We start from the raw sequence: 23,694 nt of genomic DNA on the forward strand, positions 1-23,694 counted from the left end.
CAAACAGGGAAGGCTTCCCTCAGGAGTAATATTTGAGGGGCACCTGGGTGGCTCAGTGGGCTAAGCCAACTTTGGCTCAGGTCATGATCTAGCGGTTCAGGAGTTTGAGCCCCACATCGGGCTCACTGCTGTCAGCACAGAGCCGGCTTCAGATCCTCTGTGGCCTTCTATCTCTGCCCCTTCCCCACTCATTCTTTCTCTCAAAACAAGTAAATAACTTTAAAAAAATGTTAAAAGAAGTAATATTTGAGTCCAGACTTCAAAGAGATAAGGCATTGAGGATGTGGATATACGAACAGAGAGCAGCACAGGCAGAGCTTGGGCAAAGGCCCTGCGGGGAGAAGGAGCCTAAGCAGCACAGAGGCTGCAACAGCTGGAGGGAGGAGAACAGGGAGAGAGGACCAGGATGGTTCTCAGGACCTTGAGGTCAAATCAGGGAGGTGAAAAGAGCCCAGGTGGCAGGGAGTGGACAGGGATGTAGCAGTGAGAAGGGGTCAAATTCTGGATATATTTGGAAAACAGAGCCAATAGGATTTGTTGATGGAAAAAATTAATAGAATCATGGAACTTAATTGTTATTAAATTAACAATAATAACTTCCAATCATGAAGTTGTATTTATGTCCAAGGCTCTTTTCCATCTGGTTTTTAGGAATAGACAGACACCAACTCAAAACAAGTTAAAAGGAGAAATTTTTAAAGGAAAAGGATATCTCATTAAATCCTACAATAAAATCTTTGGGTTTCACAGAGTCTAGTCCACTGCTGCCCAACAGAAATGTAATGGGAGACATAGATATAATTTAGGACACCCTAGTATCCTCATTTTTAAAGTATTTTATTTATCTTATTTAAAAAAAAATTTTAGTGTTTATTTATATTTGAAAGAGAGACAGACAGACAGAATGTGAGTGGGGGAGGGGTAGAGACAGAGAGGGAGACACAGAATCTCAAGCAGGCTCCAGGCTCCAGGCTCCTAGCTATCAGCACAGAACCTGACGCACAAACCATGAGACATCATGGCCTGAGCCGAAGTTGGATGCTTAAACCGACCGAGCCACCAAGTGCCCCGTAAAGTATTTTAAAAGGTGAAATTAATTTTTATTATTTTAAAATTTAACCCAAAATATTTAAAATATTATTTCAACATGGAATCTGTATTATAAAATCGTTGAGTTACTTTTTCATTCTTCATGCTAAGCCTCAAAAATCAGGTGCGTATTTTACATGTACAGGCCATCTCAATTTGGGCTAGCCACATTTCAAGTGCAGAGTTGCCATGTGTGGTTGATGGGGTTCCCATCTCAGACAGCCCACAACTAGACTGTAAGTCACCAGGTATCTTCTTACTTTCTCTCTGGTATATCCTTAAACCACTGGGACTCTGCTCCTTTCCACTGGCCTGCCCCATGCCCCTTCCCAGAAGCCGGTTTCCTTCACTGACTTCCTGATTTCCCATTTTAGCTGCTCGGATGGTGCTTCCCATGATGCTGGACCTGAGCTCCTGCCCCAGTGCCCGACATCATAACAGTCTGGCAAGAGAGGGCTGCAGGAAGGACATGTGGGTGGGGAGGAAACAGTTGGCATCTTTAATGCTTTGTCTTGTGCCACAGTCATCGGCCGAGGAAAGCAGCGTTAGAGGTCAAGAAAACAAACCAGCAGTGATTAAGGCTGAGGATCCCACAGCTAGTTGCAATGCTTGGGCTGTGTTTGGGCAAATAAACTTTCCTCTACTCTTTCAGGTTCTTTTGGTTGGTCTAAGATTTAAATTGACAAGAGACAGATTAACAGGAGAAAATCAAACTTGATTATGTATGTGTAAGGATTCCCTATGGTCAGGCAATTGAGGCTTATATGCCACCCAGAGCTAAGGAGAAGGGGGTGTGAATGTGGGACCTCAAAAGGGAAAGAATGCAATTCACAGGAAGATGAAAAAGAGTAAATGTTTGATAAACAAATGTTAGCTGGGCCATATAGAAATGATAGAAGAATTTTAACAAACAAATTTTGTTAAATTCCTCCCTGTCCTCCACACCTAGTTAATATTATACTGTAGTTATCTATGATGATACCTCCCTTAGAGGACAGCAGATCCTCTAAATGCTTTTATGCATTTAGGGGAAAGGTCAAAGATTCTTCCTGAGCTTTCTCTTTCTTAAAAATAATCGGCCTAAAATAATCCACATACTAAAGAGACCCATTTTGGGGTGGCAAATTTTGCTCCCCTACAGTGTCAAATCTAGTCTCTTGAATTGTGAGTCAGACCTCTTTCCACTTGTTATTCCCTGAAAAATATCCTTGAGTTCAGAGGGACCTTATAGGTCACCTGGTCCAATTCCACACCCAGTGCAAGATCCCTTTGAAAGTACCTCTGGGTGGAGCTTTTTATGAGAACAAAATGCCCTCTCTGGACAGAGACAGCCACAGGGCTTAGAGCTGGGTGATGGGGCAGCACATTTCTGTGCTTTTCCTCTGGGCAAACACAGTCCTTCCCCAGGATCTTGCTTGGCAAGCAGAGCACAGGCTGATGAAAACCCACTCAACTCCCTATCAGGGACCTTGGTGCAGCTCACAACCTGCACAACCATACCAGTTTGGGCAGCCACCTGGCTTGAGCTGAAATGATGTGGGTGACAAGGAGCTTGCTCACCGGGCGACAGTGATGCCAATTCAAAATCTTCCATTCCTCCCTTCATTCTTTCCTTTTTTTCATTCCTTCTTCTTCTTTTCGGTGGCCCTCAGATGGACAGAATTGAATTGGTTCATGACACACTGTCATCATGAATCCATGCATGGCCTTATTCCATCTGATTATTTAGTTCCTTTTTAACAACGTGGTAAACATCTGTGAAATCACCACCACAAATGAACCACATTACCAGTGGTCCCATGTCCCATCTCCCTGCCTGCCCCACTGGTGGGAACCGTCAACCTGTTCCTCATCACCTTGCTTTTTAAAAAAGAGTTATAGTGCATTTATATGTATTTGCTAACATTTTGACCACCTTCACCCATTTTCTCGTCTCTTTGCCCCTTGCCTCTTTCGACCACCAACCTGTTTTCTGCATCTGTGAATTTGTTTCCTGTTGTTGTTTTATTTTTTTATGTTCACATGTAAGTGAGATTATATGGTATTTAACTTTCTTTGTCTAATCTATTTCATATATGTATTCTAAAAAGCATATTTTTAATTTTTGTGGCTTAACTTTTTTAAAAAGTGGTATCATGTTATTTGTCATCTTTTGGGACTCTGTCCACTTAATATTATCTTAAGGTTTATCTAGATTCATTGGCCATTGTGTAATATTTCACAGTTTACTCATCCACTGTCCTACTGATGAGCATCTGGGTTGTTTCCAGATTTTTTTTTTTTTTTTTGCTATTGTGAACACTCATGTGTATGTTTCCTGCTGTGCACATGAAGATGTTATCTTGGGTGTGTATGTCCAGGAATGAACCTTGCAGGGTAAGGGGGTGTGTGGCTGTGATGTCTGGGGATGGGGCCAAACTATTTTCCAAAATGGCTGTTCCAGGTTACCCTCCCACAAGCAATTCTGTGGATTCCAGTGTTATTTCCAAAACATTGGCATTTTTAGATCTACTCCTTTATCCAAAAAGCTTCATCCCTGAAACTCACAGTCATTTGTGGAAATCCTGCACTTTTGATAATAATAAAATGCGTAGGAGAATCTTCTAATGTGGCAGCTGCTCAAATATCTGAGACAATGTTTTATATCTCCCAGTCTTTTCTTCTCCACACTGAATTCTCCTGCCTCCCAAATTTTTACCTTCCTGCCCACTTGCTTCATTATGACTTCAATTTATTGATGTTCTTCTTGAAAGGTAGATGGCCCCAAGGGTACAGCCCGGTGCCTTAGGAGTGCTCAGAAGACAGGGCTCTTACTTTTATGGGGGGGGGGGAGCTGAAAGGAGGGCTCCTATTGGCTTTTATCTTTCCATGTCACTCTGTTGGTTTCATTTTAAGTTTGTGGGCAACAAAAATAACCCTTAAGTATTTTTTCACATGAATTAAAATTAGGCCTTCCAAAACTTCTCTGTAATCTGTGAAATACTCTACATAGATACAAAATATTGTCACTCTCAGATTATTGTCATTATGCAGGTAACCATTTGAACCCAGGAGCAGCCACTCCCTTATTCCTATATTTCAACTTGTTAGTTGCAGTCTGCAGTTGTATTTACCAGTATCTTGAATCTTGTAGGCCATCCAGTCTTCTCAACCTGGTGAAGCTCACATATTTGAAAAGTATATCTCTCATTGCCAGCTCAGTAAATGAAAGTGATATGAGTGCATGTAAGATGTTGAGTACACATTATGCTTGCTAGGTGTCCCTGAGTCAGCTTTTCCAGCCAGCCAGGAATTCCCTCGGCTAACTTATCATTCAGCCCACATTTTGCCATTTCATCACTTGGCAGCTGGGGACCCTTCCTCAAGCGGGGGCCAGTTCTGGGTACCCTGGCTCTGCAGCGTTTTCCTTCTCTACCTGCCCAGCAGCTTAATCAGATGGAAGTGGCATGACCTGAGCGTGACATGTTTGAGTTCTGTAAGATCTCTGCCACCTTTTCTAAGAAATCAAAGCCTATTTTTCAAAATCTTTTTCAACATTTCTTGTCAGTGGTTTCCCCTCTGGGGTAGTCTCACTGCAGAGAATTCCAAAGGAAAAGTTAAAAAGAGACCCCAGTATGTGGTAATGGGTATTTAGTTAGCCTTTTTCATCTTAATACTTGCTTAGAGTCCATTCTTCAAGACCCTGAGGTACTAACTTTCAGTTCTCATTGGGGATTTGCCTGAAGAATGGGCCACTCAATGGAGCCTGACTTGGGAAGGGACCCTTGCTCCTGAATTTGACTAATGGACAAGGGAGAGGAAGGGGAAAAGGATATGATTCCAAAGCATGTTTACAAGAGAAACAACAAAATACCCAATTCTCATTTCCTCCCTCCTCCCCCGGGAATGTAGTTGATTCCAGACTCCACATCAAGTTCCTGTGCAGATGTCGGAATGTTTCTTGCTCTTTTTGGCAACCCTGGGCATATGATGGGTAATGCTCATTCTTGGTGCAAGTGATACCTCACATGGGTTAGGGAATTTCCATAACACTGACTTCCCTTTTAAAAACAACATTTACTGAGTTTTTCTGATTATAAAAGTTTATAGTCCCTTTATAGAAAATGTGAAATTTAGAGTAAACTGTATAAAAAAGAGGAAAATAAACAGTGCTATAACCTCACTGTCCACAGATGTAGCCACACATGCACAGTTTATTTGCATGTTTGTGCACACATGCACATACACGTGACCAGCAGGAGCTGAGGGACTAATCACACAGTGACTTTGTCTGTGTTTCCCGTGGTGCTTAGAACCTGCTCATTGGGTGGTTCTTCCTTCACTCCTGAATGAGCATGTGAGTGGGCAGGATGACCTCTCTAGAAATCCTTGGGTGATACAGAACACTGTTATCACTCTTCATTTACCACATGATATCAGTTTGATGCTTAGAATGTCCAGTTCTATGTAACACCCAGACTGAACTGGGTTTAAAGTAGAAACTTTTCCCCAGCTCCTTCACTATAGTTTCTTGCCTGCAGAGAACTAGGCATGGGGGCTTCCCCTTCCCTCCCTACCCCCCCTCCCTGAAACTTGCTGGGGATGGTTTGACCACTCTGGGAGCAGGGAAGGAAAAAAATGGCTAGAAAGTTCCCTCTGCTCAGCTTCACACTTTGGGGGCCAGGCAGACTCTGGCTTCCTTATCCCTTTGGTGGCTTCTTCAGAGCAGACCATGGGAATGTTCTAGTATGCCTCCCTTGTCTTGGTGAACAACTCTTTCAGAAGCCTGACTGTCCATCCTGGGGGCCACTTGCTGGGCAGAATCTGGGCTCTCCCACATGTCAGCTCTTTTGCAGACAACTTCTCGCTATGGGAACTACTCAGCCATTCTTGGCCTGAACAGACTATGGGTGTGACGGCTGAAACCAGGGTGATAGCCACTCTCCTTTGCCTGTCCACCAAGTCCACTGGCCAGCCCATCTGTAGTCTATAAGGAGTCCTATGCCATAGCCAGATGCTAACTGCAGGGACCTCACCAAGAGCTCTTCAAGTGAATCATGAATCCCCTTCTGCTAGGCCTGAGGTGATTGAGCCACATCCTGTCCCACACACCCTTCACAGATAAGAGGATCTTGCCATAAGAAATCCCCTTACACCTCCTCCTCTCTCTACCTCATGAGTGATTTGAGTTGAGGACTTTTTAGGGTTTTAAAACCCAATTTTAGCTAAATGCCTGAGGATGCAAGTCCCATTAGATGTGTGTCTCAAAATTCGCTTTGCTATCTGTTGTCTGTTGTCTTCATGCCTCATCCTGTTGTATAGATACTACGTGGATGGATGGATTGAAATATTGATGTATGGATGAGTGTGCACAGAGGTGGATGGATAGGTGGGTAGACAGCATGCAATACAGTGTAATTTTTAATCTTTTTTTCATCATGATAAGTGTACTCTCTAATTCTGATCCCCTATTTCCCCCATCTCCCCACCCACCTCCCCTCTTGTAACCATCAGTTTGTTTTCTATAGTTAAGAGTCTGTTTCTGGTTTGTCTCTCTCTTTCCCCTCCTCTCTCTTTTTTCCTTTGCTTCTTTGTTTTGTTTCTTGAATTCCACATATGAGTAAGATCATATGGTATTTATCTTTCTCTGGCTTATTTTGCTTAACATTATCCTCTCTAGCTCTATCCAAGTTGTTGCAAATGGCAAGATTTCATTCTTTCTTTTTGTGGCTGAATAATATTCCAGTGTGTGTGTGTGTGTGTGTGTGTGTGTGTGTGTGTGTGTGTATGACATCTCTGTATCTGTCCATCTATCAATGGACACTTGGGCTGTTTCCGTAGTTTGCCTATTGTAAATAATGCTGCAGTAAACAAAGGGATACATGTATCCCTTTGAATTCATGTTTTTGTATTTTTGGGGTAAATATTGTTGATAATGTGATTACTGGATCATAGGACAATTTTATTTTTAACTTTTTGAGGAACCTCCATACTGTTTTCCAGAGCGGCTGCACTAGTTTGCATTCCTCCCAACAGTGCAAGAGGGATCCTTTTTCTCCATATCCTCACCAACACTTGTTTCTTGTGTTGTTGATTTTGCAATATGGTATGCTTTTTAACAGCACTAAGCCTGGAATGCACCTAATTAGGTCTAACCCTGGGCAAGTTATTTCATCTTTTTGTGCCTCAACATCATCAACTGTAAAATGAAGCAATTCATATTGTTAATGATAGTCCCTACCTTATGAGATGTTTTTAAGAAATTAATGAGAGAACTCATGTAAAAAGAATTGAGCAGTGCTGGCAAATAGGAAGCACTCAAGAAATAATTACCTTTTATGATTACATGCCTATTTATCTCTCAGAATATTGTAAACATTTTCACATTAAAATATTTTAAAATAAATATTGTATAATGGTACAAAATACTTTGTGGATGTTCCAGAATTCATTTAACCATTTCCCTTATTGGAAGTTTAGGTTGTTTATGCTGTTTCTCTTTTCTAGTCTCCATCTGTACCTGGTAACTTCCCTAGGAGAGATTCTAGACAATTGTAACCAATTCCCAACCCTCATGGTAGTTCCTGATATTTGTACCCAAATCCCTAATATTTTTGACCTAGGAAATTTGTTGGTTAAGAACTGTATTTAGCTGTTTCAACTTGCACTTATTGGATGATTAGGGAAGATAAGCACTTTTACATGCATTTTGGCCATATGTATCTTGTGGGTACGTGTTATCACCAGACCACTTTCTATTGAGATATTGTTGTTTTCCCATTAATTTATGTGAGCTGTCTATATATTAAATATACATTTTTTAGTTATTACATTTTTTGGAAATAATCATCTCAGTTGATTTTTACATTTTAACTGGTGTACCTGATCATAAAATGGAATCAGAGGATAGTCTGGGGTTGGTATTACTCAATTAAATAAAATGTAGAGATTTTTATGCTGCCAGACAACTAGGCAATTTATTTCTGTTTATGCCTCCAAAACACCAGATTATTTCCCAGAGCCTTGAATCTCACCATTCTTTTAGGTACTAAAGAACCTAAAAGGTTGTAAAAACCTACTATTTTACAACTAAAATAGTACTATTTTACAACTAAATATATAGGGAAGGTTTTAAGTGAGTTTCTGAAGAGGTGATGGGATTTTCAGAATCTGTAGTTGAAAGTAGGAATTTCTGGCCCCTAATTCTGCATTTTTAGACTTTGCTGATGTTTTCTTTTATCTCCTATCATTTACTCTTCATCTGCACATTTTGGTCCCCCTTCCCTGAAGGAACCTCTCAGTTTGGCCCCACAACCTTGATGCTCAGTTGTGTAAGATTTGCCTTTCCTATTTCTTCATTTTTCCTCCTCCCCCCATTTCCCGGGCTTGGGTGGCTTCTGGTAGGAACTGATAGGGCTGGAACCAGACCAGAGAAACATTAGACACTGTCAAATCCTACTACATGGAAATTAAGAGAAAAATAAAGAGGGATGTCAAAAGAAACTAAACATAAAAAAGAGGCTGAATGATTATGGAGGGGATTGTAGAAAAATAGCAGAAATCATTACTTGACTGCTCAAAACACTGTGCCTTCCATGCTCTGTATTTTTCTAATTCCACCATGCTCCAGGATTTCCACTTTCAACAGACATGCACTTGGATACCATGCATGTCATGGACCTCTTCTAATAAGGAAAATGGAACAGACCTCTATTTTTTAATGTAATTGATTATAAACATATATCAGTGCTAATAAAACACATCAAAAACATAACTAGGACATGAGAAGTTGAGTCAGAAGTAGCCGTGTTGTTCAATATTTTAATAGCATTTGCTACCAAAACCTTAAAACGAAAAAGAATAAGTAAACAAATGAATAGTATAGTAAAAAGTGAAAATGACTATCACATTGGAAAAAGAGGAAAATAGTAAAATCATGGCAACTCACATGATGGACTATTATGCAGCTATTGATAACCCTATTTTTAGAGAATTCCTAATGACAAGGGGAAATGTTTATGATACAAAGGGAAGGGGAGAAAGTAGAAAGCAAAACTGCACACATGCTAACTGTTTCACATGAACACCCACAGAGTACATACACATATTGAAGCTTTGAAAAAAAGACTAGAAGGAACCACACTGGGGTTTAAATAGTGGTTTCCTCTGAATGGTATATTTTTGTCTTGATACTTGTCTGATTTTTCCAAATTTCATTTGCATATATTTTCTTTATAATAAAAAGAGGAAATACAATGTAAACATTGTAAGAAAAGAAACTGTAAGTTTTATTTCTATATTTTCAAATCCCAGCTTTAAATCTGGCTTATTCTTTCAGCTTGTGCGTTTGATTTTTCCTGATCTTGGTACCCGGAGGCTAGGCACAAGAGGAAGTGCCAGGTAGGTTTATCATTTTTGTTTTATTTGAAATGTTGAAAGACAAACATTTTGAAAAATCAAAAAATGGGTGACAAAAAATGCAAAACTAAATGAACTATAAATATCAACTCTTACCAGAGAATTCTCATACTTCAAATGAAATCCTAGTGCCTGGAATAATTTAGGTGATACTAGAATGAAGTGTTCATTTCTGTTTTCTTAGTGATTTTGTTAAAAATATGCAAGTTACAATATGTTTTCTTGTTTGAACACTTTAAGTGTTTTGACATAAATGTCTAACTGTTGAAATATTTAAATAATTACACGCAGAGAGCAATAGAACTGTTTTAGTTACTCTTTGAAGTAAAATTTCTAAGCCCTCATCTAATTAGCATATTTGAATTATTTTTGAGAGACCAGGTACCTACGTTCTATGTATTTTTAACGCAAAAGGAAATTCCAGTGTTATCAGGTGCATCGGGTTATAATTGTCACTCAATTACTATTGTTATTTGTTGTTTCTTTTAAATGAAGAAAAATAGGAGAAATCAGTGAGATCAGGAAATCAGTGAGAAGGGACGGAAGCCAAATTAGGAAAGGGGCCTGCTACCCATGAGGGAATGAAGACAGCCGAAGCATTTGCCAAACTAAACACTGGGTAATAGTTAATTTGAAAAAGTTTTGTCCTGCTGTTTTGAGCCTAGACAAGCAGCTACAGTTTCCCAGCTCAGCAAAGTGCCTGGGCTGCAGAGAAGGAACCTCCTCCCTCTTGGGTTTCTGAGAGCTCGAGTCCAGTTCTCAGTACAGGGAACATTGGTATTGCTACCCTTCACTTTAAAAACGTTCATGGCAGTGACAGCAGGAGCCTCTCCCTGTCACATCTCTCTAAGACCAGAGTGTCCTAAATTGGGGAAGAAGAGTGGAACATTTGCAAGCCTGTTTCAAAGCTGATGTGTATGAAGTAGTATGAATCTGTCTACATAACAGAGCTAATAGATGGAGTAAATGATAAAACTCCGAGAAGAGCTTCAGGTCTTCATCAGCGAGTCTATTCTGTAGCTTCTGTAAAGCATGTCAGTGGTTTGACATAATCTTTAAGATAACCTTTATTTTTCAGGTATCATTATGATGGAATCTGTATCAAGAGAAGTTCTTTCTTCTATGCCCAGTATTGCTACCTTCTGGGTGAAAAAAGGGATCACAGGTTAGTATCTGTCATTTAGGTATTTTGGTCATGGGTCACTATCTGCCTTTTTTTTTTTTTTTTTTTGGCTGTTCTACTATTAATCCTTCTTAAGGATGGAAACACACACATCACGTCAACATGGCTTTGATGTGGGCCATAAATCAGTCTCTGGCAACATCACTGGCCAGAGAAAGGCATTTCCAGTTCATTCTCTTGGATACTTTTCATTATAAGTATCATCTCAATTGCCAGAGCAATTTTTCATTGAGTGCATCTTTGTTCTTCTCAATTTCTCTGTAAAATTTGATGGAATTGGTCACTTCTTAAAACTTCCTTTAGCTCTCAAGAACTTTTCATCCAATTTCTTCCCCAGAGCGATCCCTCTCAGTCTCCTTATCTCTCCTCCCCTTATATGCAGGCATTTTCCTGAGACCCAACCAGTGGTGCTCTTCCAATCTTTGGCCCCAAGATATTTTATCCTTCTTTATCCATCACCTATCACCATGCCCTCACAGATGACTCCTCCCCTAATTCATTTTTGATGGACCTTTCTCTCCCACCTCCCAGCCATTCCTCTTGGACTATCTACTGGACATCTCCACGTAGATGACCCACTGGCACCTCATACTTAGTACGTAAAAATCTAAATTTTTAATCTCCTTCCAAATCATCGCTGCCTCTTGACTTCCTTATTTCAATCTATGATACCAGTAGCTAGAATCTGCACAAAGTGTTACCCCCAAAGCCATCCCCGACTAGCTTGGGAATAAGAGAGTCAGCCCAGAGATGGTTCTGAAGCTGTGGAGCTCATTCAGACGAGCACCTGGACCAAACAGGAGGCGGATCAGAAAGATCTGTCCAAGGCAGTGTCTTCAGTTGGTTGAGTCCATGTCAATAGAAGGGAGCACAGATGACTCAGCCCGGCCTGTCCCATCAAAACCTCAAACTTAACCTCAAATAAAGTCATCACATTCTTCTTCCAACCAGCTCTTCCTCTTAAATGTCTTATTCATCGGTTAGTCACAAAGATGGAAAAATTACATCAACAAAAAATAGAGAAGTTAGGGAAGGGAATAGATAGGAGATTTATTTCAGTTAGGGTTAGAGCTTTCCTTGTGCTAATGTATTCTCCCGCTTGCTGACCCGTATGCTCCTCAAAGGCTAGGCCTAGAGTTTGTGTCTTTTTGCCCCAGGGCACCCAGCAGGCAGTTTGGAGAGCCCTGCAGCATGACATGGCTGTTGCTCAGCAGCACTTAGAGGCCATTAGTGTCCTGAGGTCTCTGGGTCGATGTCACAGAGAGAGGGTCTGGAACTGGTCTTTATGGGGAAAGAAGTAGGCTTCATCCTCAGCAAGGAAAAGGAAGGCTGTGAGGGACACAGGTAAGAACAAGGGTAACATTGGTTTATCCATGACATAGGCCCAGCAGCAGGTGCTTTTCACGCTCAACACATATTTATTAATATTTAATAATTGATAAACTTTATACAGTCTTGGCCAATTAAGAGATATTTTTTAAGCACTAAGATCTAAGGTAACCTCCTTACCAATTCCACATATTTAGAAATACTAAATATATATTTTAGAATGCAGAAATATAATAAATGATATATTGCTGTTAATAATCCATGAAATATACGGGTGAAAATGTCTTCTATTTTATTGTATCTTTTATATAAGGACATGTGTGACAAAGCTAGGTCTTGAAATAAAAACTTCATTTCTCTGGTTTTCAGATAATGAAAACTATAGAACTCATCATTCACTTATTTGTTCGTTCAACAAATATTCGACTTCCTACAATAAGTCAGGCCCTGTTCTAGTTACTGGGGATGAAAAAGTAAACAAGATAAACAAGGTCTCCCTCTTGTCTATCTTAGTGGGGAAGATGTAAGACAATAAAGAAGGGACAATAGCAAGATTTATCTGAAGACAGTAAAACAGGGTCATGGGAAGCCTCCTTGAGAAGATGCCTTTTGAGCAGAAATATGAAAAAAAGAGTCAGCCAAGTGAATATCTGAGGGACAAGTATTGCAGACAGAGGAAAGAGCAAGCCCAAAGGGCCTGAGGCAGGAATGAATTCAAAGAACAGAAAGAAAGTCTGGAGGTGGAGGTTGGCGAATGAGCAGAAGAGTGGGAAGAGAGGAATCTGAACACAGAAGTGGGACCTATAAGTCTTGGCAAGGACGTGGGATGTTATTCTGAGTGTGATAGAGAGACACTGGAGAGTCTTAAGCTGGGAAGTGATTTTTTTATTTTAATTTTTTAGAAACTTTAGTATAGTTGACACACCTGTTACATTAGTTTCAGGTGGATAACATAGTGATTCAACTTCTCTGTGTTATGCTGTGCTCACCATAAGTGTAGCTACCATCTGTCACCATCCAATGCTATTGCAATAGTATTGACTATATTTCCTATGTTGTACCTTTAATCCATGTGACTCATTTGTTCCATAAGTGGAAGCCTATATCTCCCTCTCCCCTTCACTCATTGTGCCCATACCCCATGCCCTTTTCTCTGGCATCATCAGTTTGTTCTCTGTATTTATAGGTCCAATTCTGCTTTTTGTTTGTTTATTCATTTGTTTTGTTTTTCTAAAAAAAAATTTTTTAATCTTTGTTTTTGAGAGAGAGAGACAGAGTGTGAGTGGGGGAGGAGCAGAGACAGAGGGAGACACAGAATCCGAAACAGGCTCCAGGCTCTGAGCTGTCAGCACAGAGTCCGACGCAGGGCTCGAACTCACGAACCATGAGACCATCACCTGAGCTGAAGTTGGACACTTAACCAACTGAGCCACCCAGGCCCCCCTATTGGTTTTGTTTTTCATATTTCATATGTAAGTGAGATCATATAGCATTTCCTTCTCTATCTGACTTATTTCACTTTAACATAATAACCCTCTAGGTCCATCCATGTCATTGCAAATCACATGATTTCATCCTTTTTAATAGCTGAGTAATATTCCACTGTGTATATATATCACATCTTCTTTATCTATTCATCAATTGATGGACACTTGGGTTGCTTCCATATCTTGGCTGTTGTAAATAATGCTGCAATAAATATTGGAGTGCAAGTATCTTTTCAAATTATCTTTTCTTTCTTTGGGTAAATATCCAGCAGTGGAATTACTGGATCATGTAGTGTTTCTGATTTGTATTTTATGAAGATTAAATGAATTAATACAATGAAAATGCCTGAAACAGCACCTGGCACATAGTAAACATTCAATGTGACTCTTAAGCATATTGCTCTTGACTTTGATGTACTTATTTTATCATATCTATGATTTTTTCATGGTATTATGTCTATGGTTATTATTTTGGTCATTTTATTTTTCAGCATTCCTATTTGGTTCTTTTTTATAACTTCTATTTTTTTGTGGAGGCTTTCTGTTTTTTCATTTGCTTTAAGAGAATTTATAACTACTGGCTGGAGCATTTCTATAATGACTGCTTGAAAATCATTGTCAGATAATTCCAATATCTGAATCATTTTAATATCAGTGTCAGTTTATTGTCTTTTCTCATTCAAATTGTGGCTTATCTAATTCTTGGTATTATGGGTGATTTTCTTTCTTTCTCCCTTTCTTTCTTTCTTTCTTTCTCTCTCTCTCTCTCCCTTCCTTCCTTCCTTCCTTCCTTCCTTCCTTCCTTCCTTCCTTCCTTCCTTCCCTCCCATATAATTGACATACAACATCACATTCTTTTCAAGTATACAACATAATAATGATTTGATGTTTGCATATGTTGCAAAATGATTATCACAGTAAATCTAGTTAACATCCATATGCAGTTACATAATTTTTTTCCTTGTGATGAGAACTTTTAAGACTTACTCTCTTAGCAACTTTCAAATATGCAATACAGTATTATTAATATAGCCACCAAGCTGTACATTACACCCCCAGGACTTATTTATTTTATAACTGGAGTCAAAAGGTACAAATTACCAATTATCCATCCCCAGCCCTCTGCCCCACCCCCGGCAACCACCAGTCTGTTCTCTTTATCTATAAGCTTAGTTTTATGCTTTCTGGGTTTGTTTTTTTTTGTTGTTGTTTATTTGTGTTTTTCTTTAATTTTTTAAAAAATGTGTATTTATTTATTTTGAGGCAGAGAGAGAGTGTACATAAGCACACATGCAAGCAGGAGAAGGGCTGAGAGAGAGGGAGAGAGAATCCCAAGCAGCTCCACGCTGTGAGCACAGAGCCCAGTGTGGGACTTGATCCCATGAACCATGAGATCACGACCTGAGCCGAAATCAAGAGTCAGCTGCTCAACCGACCAAGCCACCCAGGCACCTCTGGCTTAAAAAAAATTTATATTCCACATGTAAGTGAAACCATATAATACTTGTCTTTCTCTGACTCATTTCACTTAGTATAACACCCTCAAGGTCTATCCATGTTGTCCCAAATGGCAAGATGTCATTCTCTTTTGTGGCTGAATAATATTCCATTGTGTGGAATACACACACCATATTGTCTTTATCCATTCAAAAGTCAATGTACACTTAGTTTGTCTCCGTAGCTTGGCTATTGTAAGCAATTTGTGATGAACATAGGGGTGCAGATATCTTTTTTGGGTTAGTGTTTTTATTTTCTTTGGATAAACACCCAGAAGTGAATTTGCTGGATAATATGGTATTTCTATTTTTAATTTTTTGAGGAACCTCTATACTGTTTTCCACAGTGGTCACACCAATTTACATTCTCACCAACAGTGCACAAGGATTCCCTTTCTCCACATCCCTGCCAACACTTGTTATTTATTTTCTTTTTGATAATAGCCATTCTAACAGGTGTGTGATAGAGATTGTATTTCATTGTGGTTTGATTAGCATTTCCCTAATCACTGGTGATGCTGAGCATCTTTTCATGTACCTGTTGGCCATCTATATGTCTTCTTTGGAAAAAATGACTATTCAGATCTTCTGCACATTTTTAAATTATTTTTTTTTTTGCTATTGAGTTGTATGTTTATATATTTTGGATATTAACCCTTTATCAGATATATGACTTGCAAATATTTTCTCTCATGAAGTAGGTTGCCTTTTATTTTGTTGATGGTTTTCTTTGCTGTGCAGAAACTTTTTTAGTTCAGTGTAGTCCCACTTATTTATTTTTGCTTTTGTTGTCTTTGCTTTTGGTGTCAAATTCAAAAAAGTCATTGCCAAGACTGGTGTCAAGGAGCTCACCACCTATGTTTTCTTCTAGTTTTATGATTTCAGGTCTTACATTCAAGTCTTCATATCATTTTGATTCAATTTTCATAGCATAAGAAAGTTCCATTTTTTGGCATGTGGCTGTCCAGTTTCCCTGACACCACTTATTGAAGAGACTGTTGTATACTCTTAGTTGCTTTGTTGTAATTAAGTGACCATATGTGTGTGGGTTTACTACTGGCCCTTCTATTCTGACCCATCAATCTATGTATTTTTCTATTGTATCCTGGACATTTTCTATTGATTTTCTGTTGTATCATGAGCACTTGGGTTATGATGTTAGAGAGTTTTGATCCTATTTAAATTTTCTACTTTAGCAGACAGTCACCCTATTTAGGTTTAGCATGTAAGTTCTGGTCTATTTTTTTGTGCTGTAGTTCCAATGACAGTTTAGTTTTCAGAACCCTTGCATGCTGCTCTGGTCTGCTTCATTCTTTTGGCACTACAAGGTCTTCTGATCAGTTCCCTACTAGTGCTACCTATAGGGGCTGAAGCTGCTTCCCTGGGCCACCTTCTGTGGGGAATGCAGACAGTCAGAGTGGCTGGGCCTGAGTCCTTTTCTGCCAGTTGGCGTGAGTCAGGGAAACACCAGGTTCTGCTGGCATTGCTCCTATGGATGGAATGCCTGCCCTTCTGTGCTCCATTGAGTTGGCCAGAGGATTCAATACTGTCCATGCAGGCAGATCAGCCCACCTGTCAGTGCCCCGGGTGTGGAGTTGGGGGTGGTTCAGCCCACCAGGATGTTGAGGCTGCGACTGTGGTCAGACTGGGTGGCCAGCCCATACTCCAAGAGCAAGGGCTGTAGCCCCCTCTAGGTCTCTATTAGACTTCCCTCTCCTAGTCCTTTGTTTGGAGAGTGCAGATTTTTCTTGGGATTTATATCTATGTCTGCTGACAGTCTAGATTTCAGGTCTCTCCAGTATCCAGTCCAGATATGCATGGAACATGAAAAGAAAACCCAGGGCACTCACCACACTGTCGCTTCTCTAGGCAGTCCCATCTTCTTTCCAGCTTTCAGAGCCCTTGTATCATGATCCGCTGAAAAATTTCTGGGGTATTTATTTGTATTAAAGGGAAGCAGCAAGGAAAAGTGAATCTACACTATCTTGTTCCCTATTCATCATTCTAGCTGCCTCAGCAACCTCCTGAAAGCAGACCATGTATATATTATAAATTAATGTTATCAGTGATTGGAATCCTTGATTGTACGATTGTGCCTAACAAATTAAAATATGATGATTCAAAATATCATGGTAGAGAGTTTTAGTTGGGACAAGATGGTGTAGATCAATTTCTTTTTGCTAAGCACAACTATGAACCCTGGAAATAATGCAAGAAGAAAACAAAGAAAAACTCTAAAAAGTGGCAAGAAGAAAATGAGCTGGTTGGGGACCCCAGGACTGCACAATCAACACAGTGATAGGGCATCCTACATCTTTACCCACTCATCCAGGCCCACTGTTTCCCAACCCACTACCTAGCAAGATGAGGCATCCAGGTAGATTCATTTCTCCTCTCATTCCTCTAATAATATTGGTCAAGGGGCAGCAAGAGGGAGTCCCACCAAAAATAAACAGCTAGGGAAAGCACTCTCCTTACTCTCTGGGTCTGAGACACTCCTTTTCCACCATGAGATACAATAAGGAGTGTGAGCTAATCTGTCAAGGGAGACCCAGCTATAGCAATTGGCTTAGTCCAGGAAGCCTGTGTCCCCACTCCACCTAGAGGCAGCTGGAGAGCACCAATAGAGGGAGCCCCTGCCCCACAGAGACCAATCCCCCACCCAGTCTGGGAAAAGCCCTCCAGCTCCCTCAGGCAGCACCAGCAGGGACCCCCAGTGGTAACAGATAAACCAGGCAGACCAAAATAATATATTCATACCCATAGCTAAAATTTACTACAGAGATATAGTAAGAATACACAGTCAAGTCATAAGGCGAAAAGAGGCAGAGGTCTGGAGGCGTCTATATGCAGGCTTCCACATGCTCTTTCTCTCCCATGAGGGGTCACACAGAGTGCACTCCTCTATGCAACAAAAATACAGCAACACATGTGTGATGTTTCTGTTCAGGTAGGCCCATTATGAGACTCCACACTCAAAGATTTTATTGGGGGATGGTCATAAGCACATTCTTCCTAGCATGTGCCAAAATGACAGATCCCCAAAACTAAAGTAGGTTATTCAACATAAACTATATTGTTTGCACAAACAGTCTAGGCACAGGCAACCACTCTTATCAGTTAACTGTTGACTGAGAACACCCTGGGAACCAAGTTCCCAGACTCCAGACTAGGGCCAATCTTACAAGCATGACTTTCTAAGGAGAGCAGTCTCAATACTGTATGTTATCTCTTTTCTGCACAATTGTATGACCCTGTGAATATATGAAGAAAACATTGAATTGTACCCTTTAAATGAGTGAATTGTATGGTATGTGAATTATCTCTCAATGAAGTTGTTTAAAAAAAAATCCTAGCAAGGTTTTTTTGTAGACATAGACAAGCTTATTCTAAAAGTTATGTGGAAAGGCAAGGCCCTAAAATAGTTCAAGCAATCTTGACAAAGAAAAATCAAGTGAGAGGAAACGCTACCTGATACTGAGGCTCAGTATGTAGTTATAGTAATCAAGACAGCAGTGTGGTTGTGGTGGAGGCACAGACACAGACCAATGGAACAGAATAGAGAATCCAGAAATAGATCCACTCAAATATGCTCAAATGGCTTTTCACAAAGGTGCAGAAGTAATTCAGTGGAAGGAAACTAGATTTTCAACCAATGGTGCTGAAACAACTAGATGGCCACATGCAAAGAAAGAAAGAAAGAAAGAAAGAAAGAAAGAGAAAAGAAATGAACCTCACAACTAAACCTTACAATTTATACAAGAATTAACTCAAAATGGAACATAGATGAAACAAACAAAAAGCCAAAATGGATCATAGATTTACTTTTAAAATTTTTTAACATTTATTTATTATTGAGACACAGAGAGAGACAGAGCATGAGCATGGGAGGGGCAGAGAGAGGAGACACAGAATCTGAAGCAGGTTCCAGGCTCTGAGCTGTCAGCACAGAGCCCAACGCAGGGCTCAAACTCACAAACTGCAAGATCATGACCTGAGCCGAAGTTGGACGCCTAACTGACTGAGCCACCCAGGTGCCCCACATAGACTTACTTTTAAACCATAAAAATATTAAACTTAAAAAAATAGGAAAAAATCTTCGAACCTAGGGCTAGGCAAAAATTCTGAGACTTGACACCAAAGCCCCAGTCCTTAAAAGGAAAAGCTAATAAGTTGGATCTCATCAAAATTAAAAATTTTGTCTGTGAAAGATTTTATGAAGAGGATGAAAAGCCAATCTACAAACTGGAAGAAAATATTTGCAAGCTACATATCCGAAAAAGGACTAATACCTAGTATATATAAAGAATTATCAAAACTCAACAGAAAGAAAGAAAGAAAGAAAGAAAGAAAGAAAGAAAGAAAGAAAGAAAGAAAGAAATCCAATTAGGAAATGGGCAAAAGAGGGGAGCCTGGGTGGCTCAGACAGTTAAGCGTCCCACCTTGGCTCAGGTCATCATCTCACGGTTCATGAGTTCAAGCCCCATGTCAGCCTCTGTGCTGACAGCTCAGAGCCTGGAGCCTGCTTTGAATTCTGTGTCTCCCTCTCTCTCTGCCCCTCCCCCATTCATTCTCTCTCTCTCTCTCCTTCTCTCTCTAAAAATAAATAAACATTTTTTAAAAAGTGACCAAAAGACTATACCTCTCACTGAAGAGGATATATGCAAATAAACAGATGAATGATCAGTGTCATTAATCATTATGGAAATGCAAAATACACTTCAGTGAAATACAAACACACACCTGTCAGATTGACTACAATAAAAAAACAGCAACACCACCAAATGCTGGTGAGGATTCAGAGAAGCTAGATCACTCTATACATTGGTGGTAGGAATGCAAAACAGTGTGGCAGTTTTAATAAAACTAAACATACAATTAACATCCAAACCATCAATTGTACTCTTGGACATTTATCCCCACACAAATGAAAATTTATATCCACATAAAAACTTGTAAATTGATGTTCATAGCAGCTTTCTTTATAATAGCCAAATATTAGAATCAGTCCTGATATTTTTCATTAAGTGAATGTTTAAACAAACTCTGGTACATCTATACCATGGAATATTACTCAGTAACAAAGAGGAACAAACTATTGATAGAATAGCTTGGATGAATCTCTAGATGATGAATGAAAAAAACTCCTGTCTCAAAAAGTTCCATACCTTATGATTTCATCGATAAAACACTTTGAAATGACACAACTTTTAAACAGAAGACAGGAGTGCCTGGGTGGTTCAGTTGATTAAGTGTCTAACTCTTAATTTTGGCTCAGGTCATGATCTCAGTTTGTGGGATCAAGCCCTGCATCAGGCTCTGTGCTGACAGAGACAGAGCCTGCTTGGTAATTTCTCTCTCCCTCTCTCTGCCCCTCCCCCAAGCTTGCTTGCTCTCTCTCTCAAAATAAATAAACTTTAAAAATAAAAATAAAAAAAATAAATGGAGGACAAATTGGTGGTTGTCAGGGACCTGGGAATGAAGAAGCAACAGAGGGATATGGTTATGGAGGGGCAACACAAGGATCCTTACGATCAGGAGAATGTTCTGTATCTTGTCAGTGATGATGGATACACAGATCTCTATAGGTGATAAAAGTGTATAGCACTGAATATACACAAAAATGAGTTAAAGTTGAACTAGGGAAGTCTGAGAGAGATCAGTGAATTGTATCAATGCCAATATCCAGGTTGTGATATTGTACTGTAGTTTTGCAAAATGTTACCCTTGGGGGAAATTAGGCAGATTAGAAAGCTCTCTAAATCACTTCTTACTACTTGTCAATCTACAATTACCTCAATTAACATTTCAATTTCAGGGGTGCCTGGATGGATCAGTTGGTTAAGAGTCCAAGAGTCCAACTTCAGCTTAGGTCATGATCTCACAGTTCGTGGGTTCAAGTCCTGCACTGGGATCTCCGCTCTCAGCACAGAGCCCGCTCTGGATCTTCTGCTTCCCTCTCTCTGCCCTTACCCTGTTTGCTCTCTCTCTCTCTCTCAAAAATAAATAAAAACATTTAAAAGTTTAAATTTCCAATAATAAGTCAGGCCTAATCCTACATGATGACAGGTCCCATGAAGTATCCCCACAGAAATCTGCCCATTTCTCAAGGTCATATCTCCAGATGTCCTATTGTTTCTTCTGCTCAAGAGCCCATTCTCTCTTCTCACAGAGTTCAGGTCTTTATTTCAAAGCACTCTCCTGCACGTTCATCTTCCTCTGGAGAGCTTAAATTGCCTCATTACCTTAACCGAGCCAGGAAGCATACAATGGTAGGAGCCCCAGACCCCACACACCTGGAAGTCTTCAACCCCAGTGGGCTCAGGGCAGCCGGCTGCCTGGCTACTCAGGCACCTCTTTCCATTTGCCATCAAAAACGTGACTCCCCCCGCAACCCGGTGTTAAATACAGAGCGGGAACCCCCAGCAAACCACAGAGGAGTGTATTCGTAGTTCCCAAAAGTTGAATGCCCCAGTGAAGCAGGCCTGATTTACAAAAACTTTCTTATGAACATTTGCCAAAGAGAAAAATAGGAATCTGAATCCTTGGTTTTTGTTGTTGTTGTCATTGTGGGTTTTTTTTTCCCTTTTTTGTAAGAGTATGCCTTGTTAGGAGCATCTTAGAGTGGAATGTACTCCAAACCCAGCAACAAGCCTCTGAGTCATTGAACTGTGTGTACGCTGTTCCATGGCATCCTGTTTGTCTTTTGTTCCCCTCTGGACCTTGCTTTAAGGAAAGAAACAGAAACGCCAATAAAAGCATCAGCCTGAGAGATTTGGCCAGGAACCAGGGATGGTAGCAAAGGGGTGGCTTTGGGGGATTCTGCTTCCTCTTCACCACCATCCCCCAACACTACAAAGAAGCATGTAATAATCTAATTAAGATTAATTTAGTCTCAGGGCGTCTGGGTGGCTCAGTCAGTTAGGCATCTGACTTCAGCTCAGGTCATGATCTCACGCTTCTTGGGTTCAAGCCCCACATCAGGCTCTCTGTTGTCAGCACAAAGCCTGCTTCTGATACTCTGTCCCCCTCTCTCTCTGCCTCTCCTCTGCTTGCATGTGCTCTCTCTCTCAAAAATAAATAAACATTAAAAAGATGTTTTTAAAAATAAAATAAATTAAATTAAATTAGTCTCAAAATAAGCCCTTATCTCCTCCTCATGTCCTCCATGTTGCACCTCCAAAGGCCCATCAGTATAGAAACTATGATGCCCAGGTCTGTGACACCATCCATGTCACCCCTCCCTCCACGCAAGCAGAAACAGCAGGAGGACATGATCCAGAGCCAGGGACTATGGCACTGATGATTCCCTTAACTGGACACTTAAATAGGTAGCCTAGGAGCAGATCGGGGATTTCAGCGTGTCAACAACATTCGTTTGCAGCGGGGTGGGGCGGGACTTGCGCTGAATTTCGCTAAAAAACTGCTGAGGCAGCGTCTACCCTGAACCAAGCAGAGACCAAGGTTTGATTTCCAAAGCAAATGAAAAGTTTGGGGCTTTTTTTTTTTTTTAAGAAAAATGACTATAAATATGCAGTGTGTACCATATGAAAAGGACCCCTTCACAAAATCCAGAACTTTTCCCTCCTGCTCCTCTCTCCGGGGTAACATAATTTTACAGGGAATTGGCCTCCCCAGATTCCAATCTTGTTTAGCTGGCATCCAGACTGAGACTTGGAGCTGGGTATAATTGCTGACCTAGAAACTCACTGCAGAATTGAGGCCAGAGTATGAAATGCTTTATTATTGTCTGGGGAGAGGGGGGGAATGGGGAGAGAGAGAGAGAGAGAGAGAGAGAGAGAGAGAGAGAACATGCATGCATGTATTATGGTCACATCTAGAGAAACAACCCAGATTAATTCACTGTTATTCTCTACCTCTCAGACAAAATCCCCGTTAATATGTCCCAAGGAAAGTTTTTTTGTCATTTTGCAAATAGATGAATCCCATTCTACCTAATGTAGATTCTGAAATCAACTGTACAGAGTCTCATATTTCCTTCAGGAAATATGGAAGCTAACCCTTGCCCTCATTCCTCCCCCAAGAAACCTCTGCCCACCTCTCTCTCTCTCTCTCTCTCTCTCTCTCTCTCTCTCTCAGCTTTTCCAACTTGAGATATTAAAGGCCTTTAAAAAGCTTCTAAAATTGTGCCTTCAACATTCCGTGCCTTTGTTCTTCAGTCCTTTGTTCTTCTGCCAGCTCAAGAGCCCAGGGGGCTGCCTCGGTGGGCCCCAGAGCCTGTGGAATCCAGGGCTGTGGGTCCACAGCTGGCTAGTTGTGCCAACAAAGCAGAAAGGCGAAGGTTTGTCTTTCAGACCACACCACCCTGGAGGAGAATGAGTTCACAGGGAGCTGTCAGCCTGGCAACTGTGGGTACCACAGACCTAATGATGTCAGAGAGAACACCAGCAGCTTCTTCAGAGTCTTTCTCTAGCCCCGAGAAGGGCTTCTTTTCCTTCTGTTTGTGCAGCCATGGCACGGGGCAGGAGTTGAGCCATCCTGGCTCTGATGAGCACCAGAGGGCCCAACTCTTAGGTACTAATAAGGTATTCAAGTTGCAACCCGCTTTTTGGCCCTGTCCACCCTATGGTTTTCAAGGCTAGTTAGAACGTGTTAAGGTTAAAAAAAATAACGCATTACCTGATTGCTGCCTGGCAGTTCAAAAAACATGCATGTGGAGAATTATATCCTAGACTGCACCCTTGCTTGGAAA

The 23,694-nt window shown here is 40.5% G+C and overlaps 1 protein-coding gene across 7 annotated transcripts in view; it reads left to right on the plus strand.

Moving 5' to 3' along the window:
* The window catches only part of RFX8 (regulatory factor X8), a 261,384-nt gene that overhangs the window by 203,912 nt on the left and 33,778 nt on the right, over positions 1 to 23,694 (plus strand). For all 7 annotated transcript variants that reach the window (XM_053200440.1, XM_053200441.1, XM_027069344.2 and 4 more), the window contains 2 exons: positions 9,407 to 9,468; positions 10,565 to 10,651. In XM_053200440.1, the coding sequence (XP_053056415.1) occupies positions 9,407 to 9,468; positions 10,565 to 10,651 (149 nt within the window). The remainder of the gene's footprint in view (positions 1 to 9,406; positions 9,469 to 10,564; positions 10,652 to 23,694) is intronic.

The sequence above is a fragment of the Acinonyx jubatus genome, chromosome A3 (assembly GCF_027475565.1).
Source record: "Acinonyx jubatus isolate Ajub_Pintada_27869175 chromosome A3, VMU_Ajub_asm_v1.0, whole genome shotgun sequence".
Taxonomy (NCBI): domain Eukaryota; kingdom Metazoa; phylum Chordata; class Mammalia; order Carnivora; family Felidae; genus Acinonyx; species Acinonyx jubatus.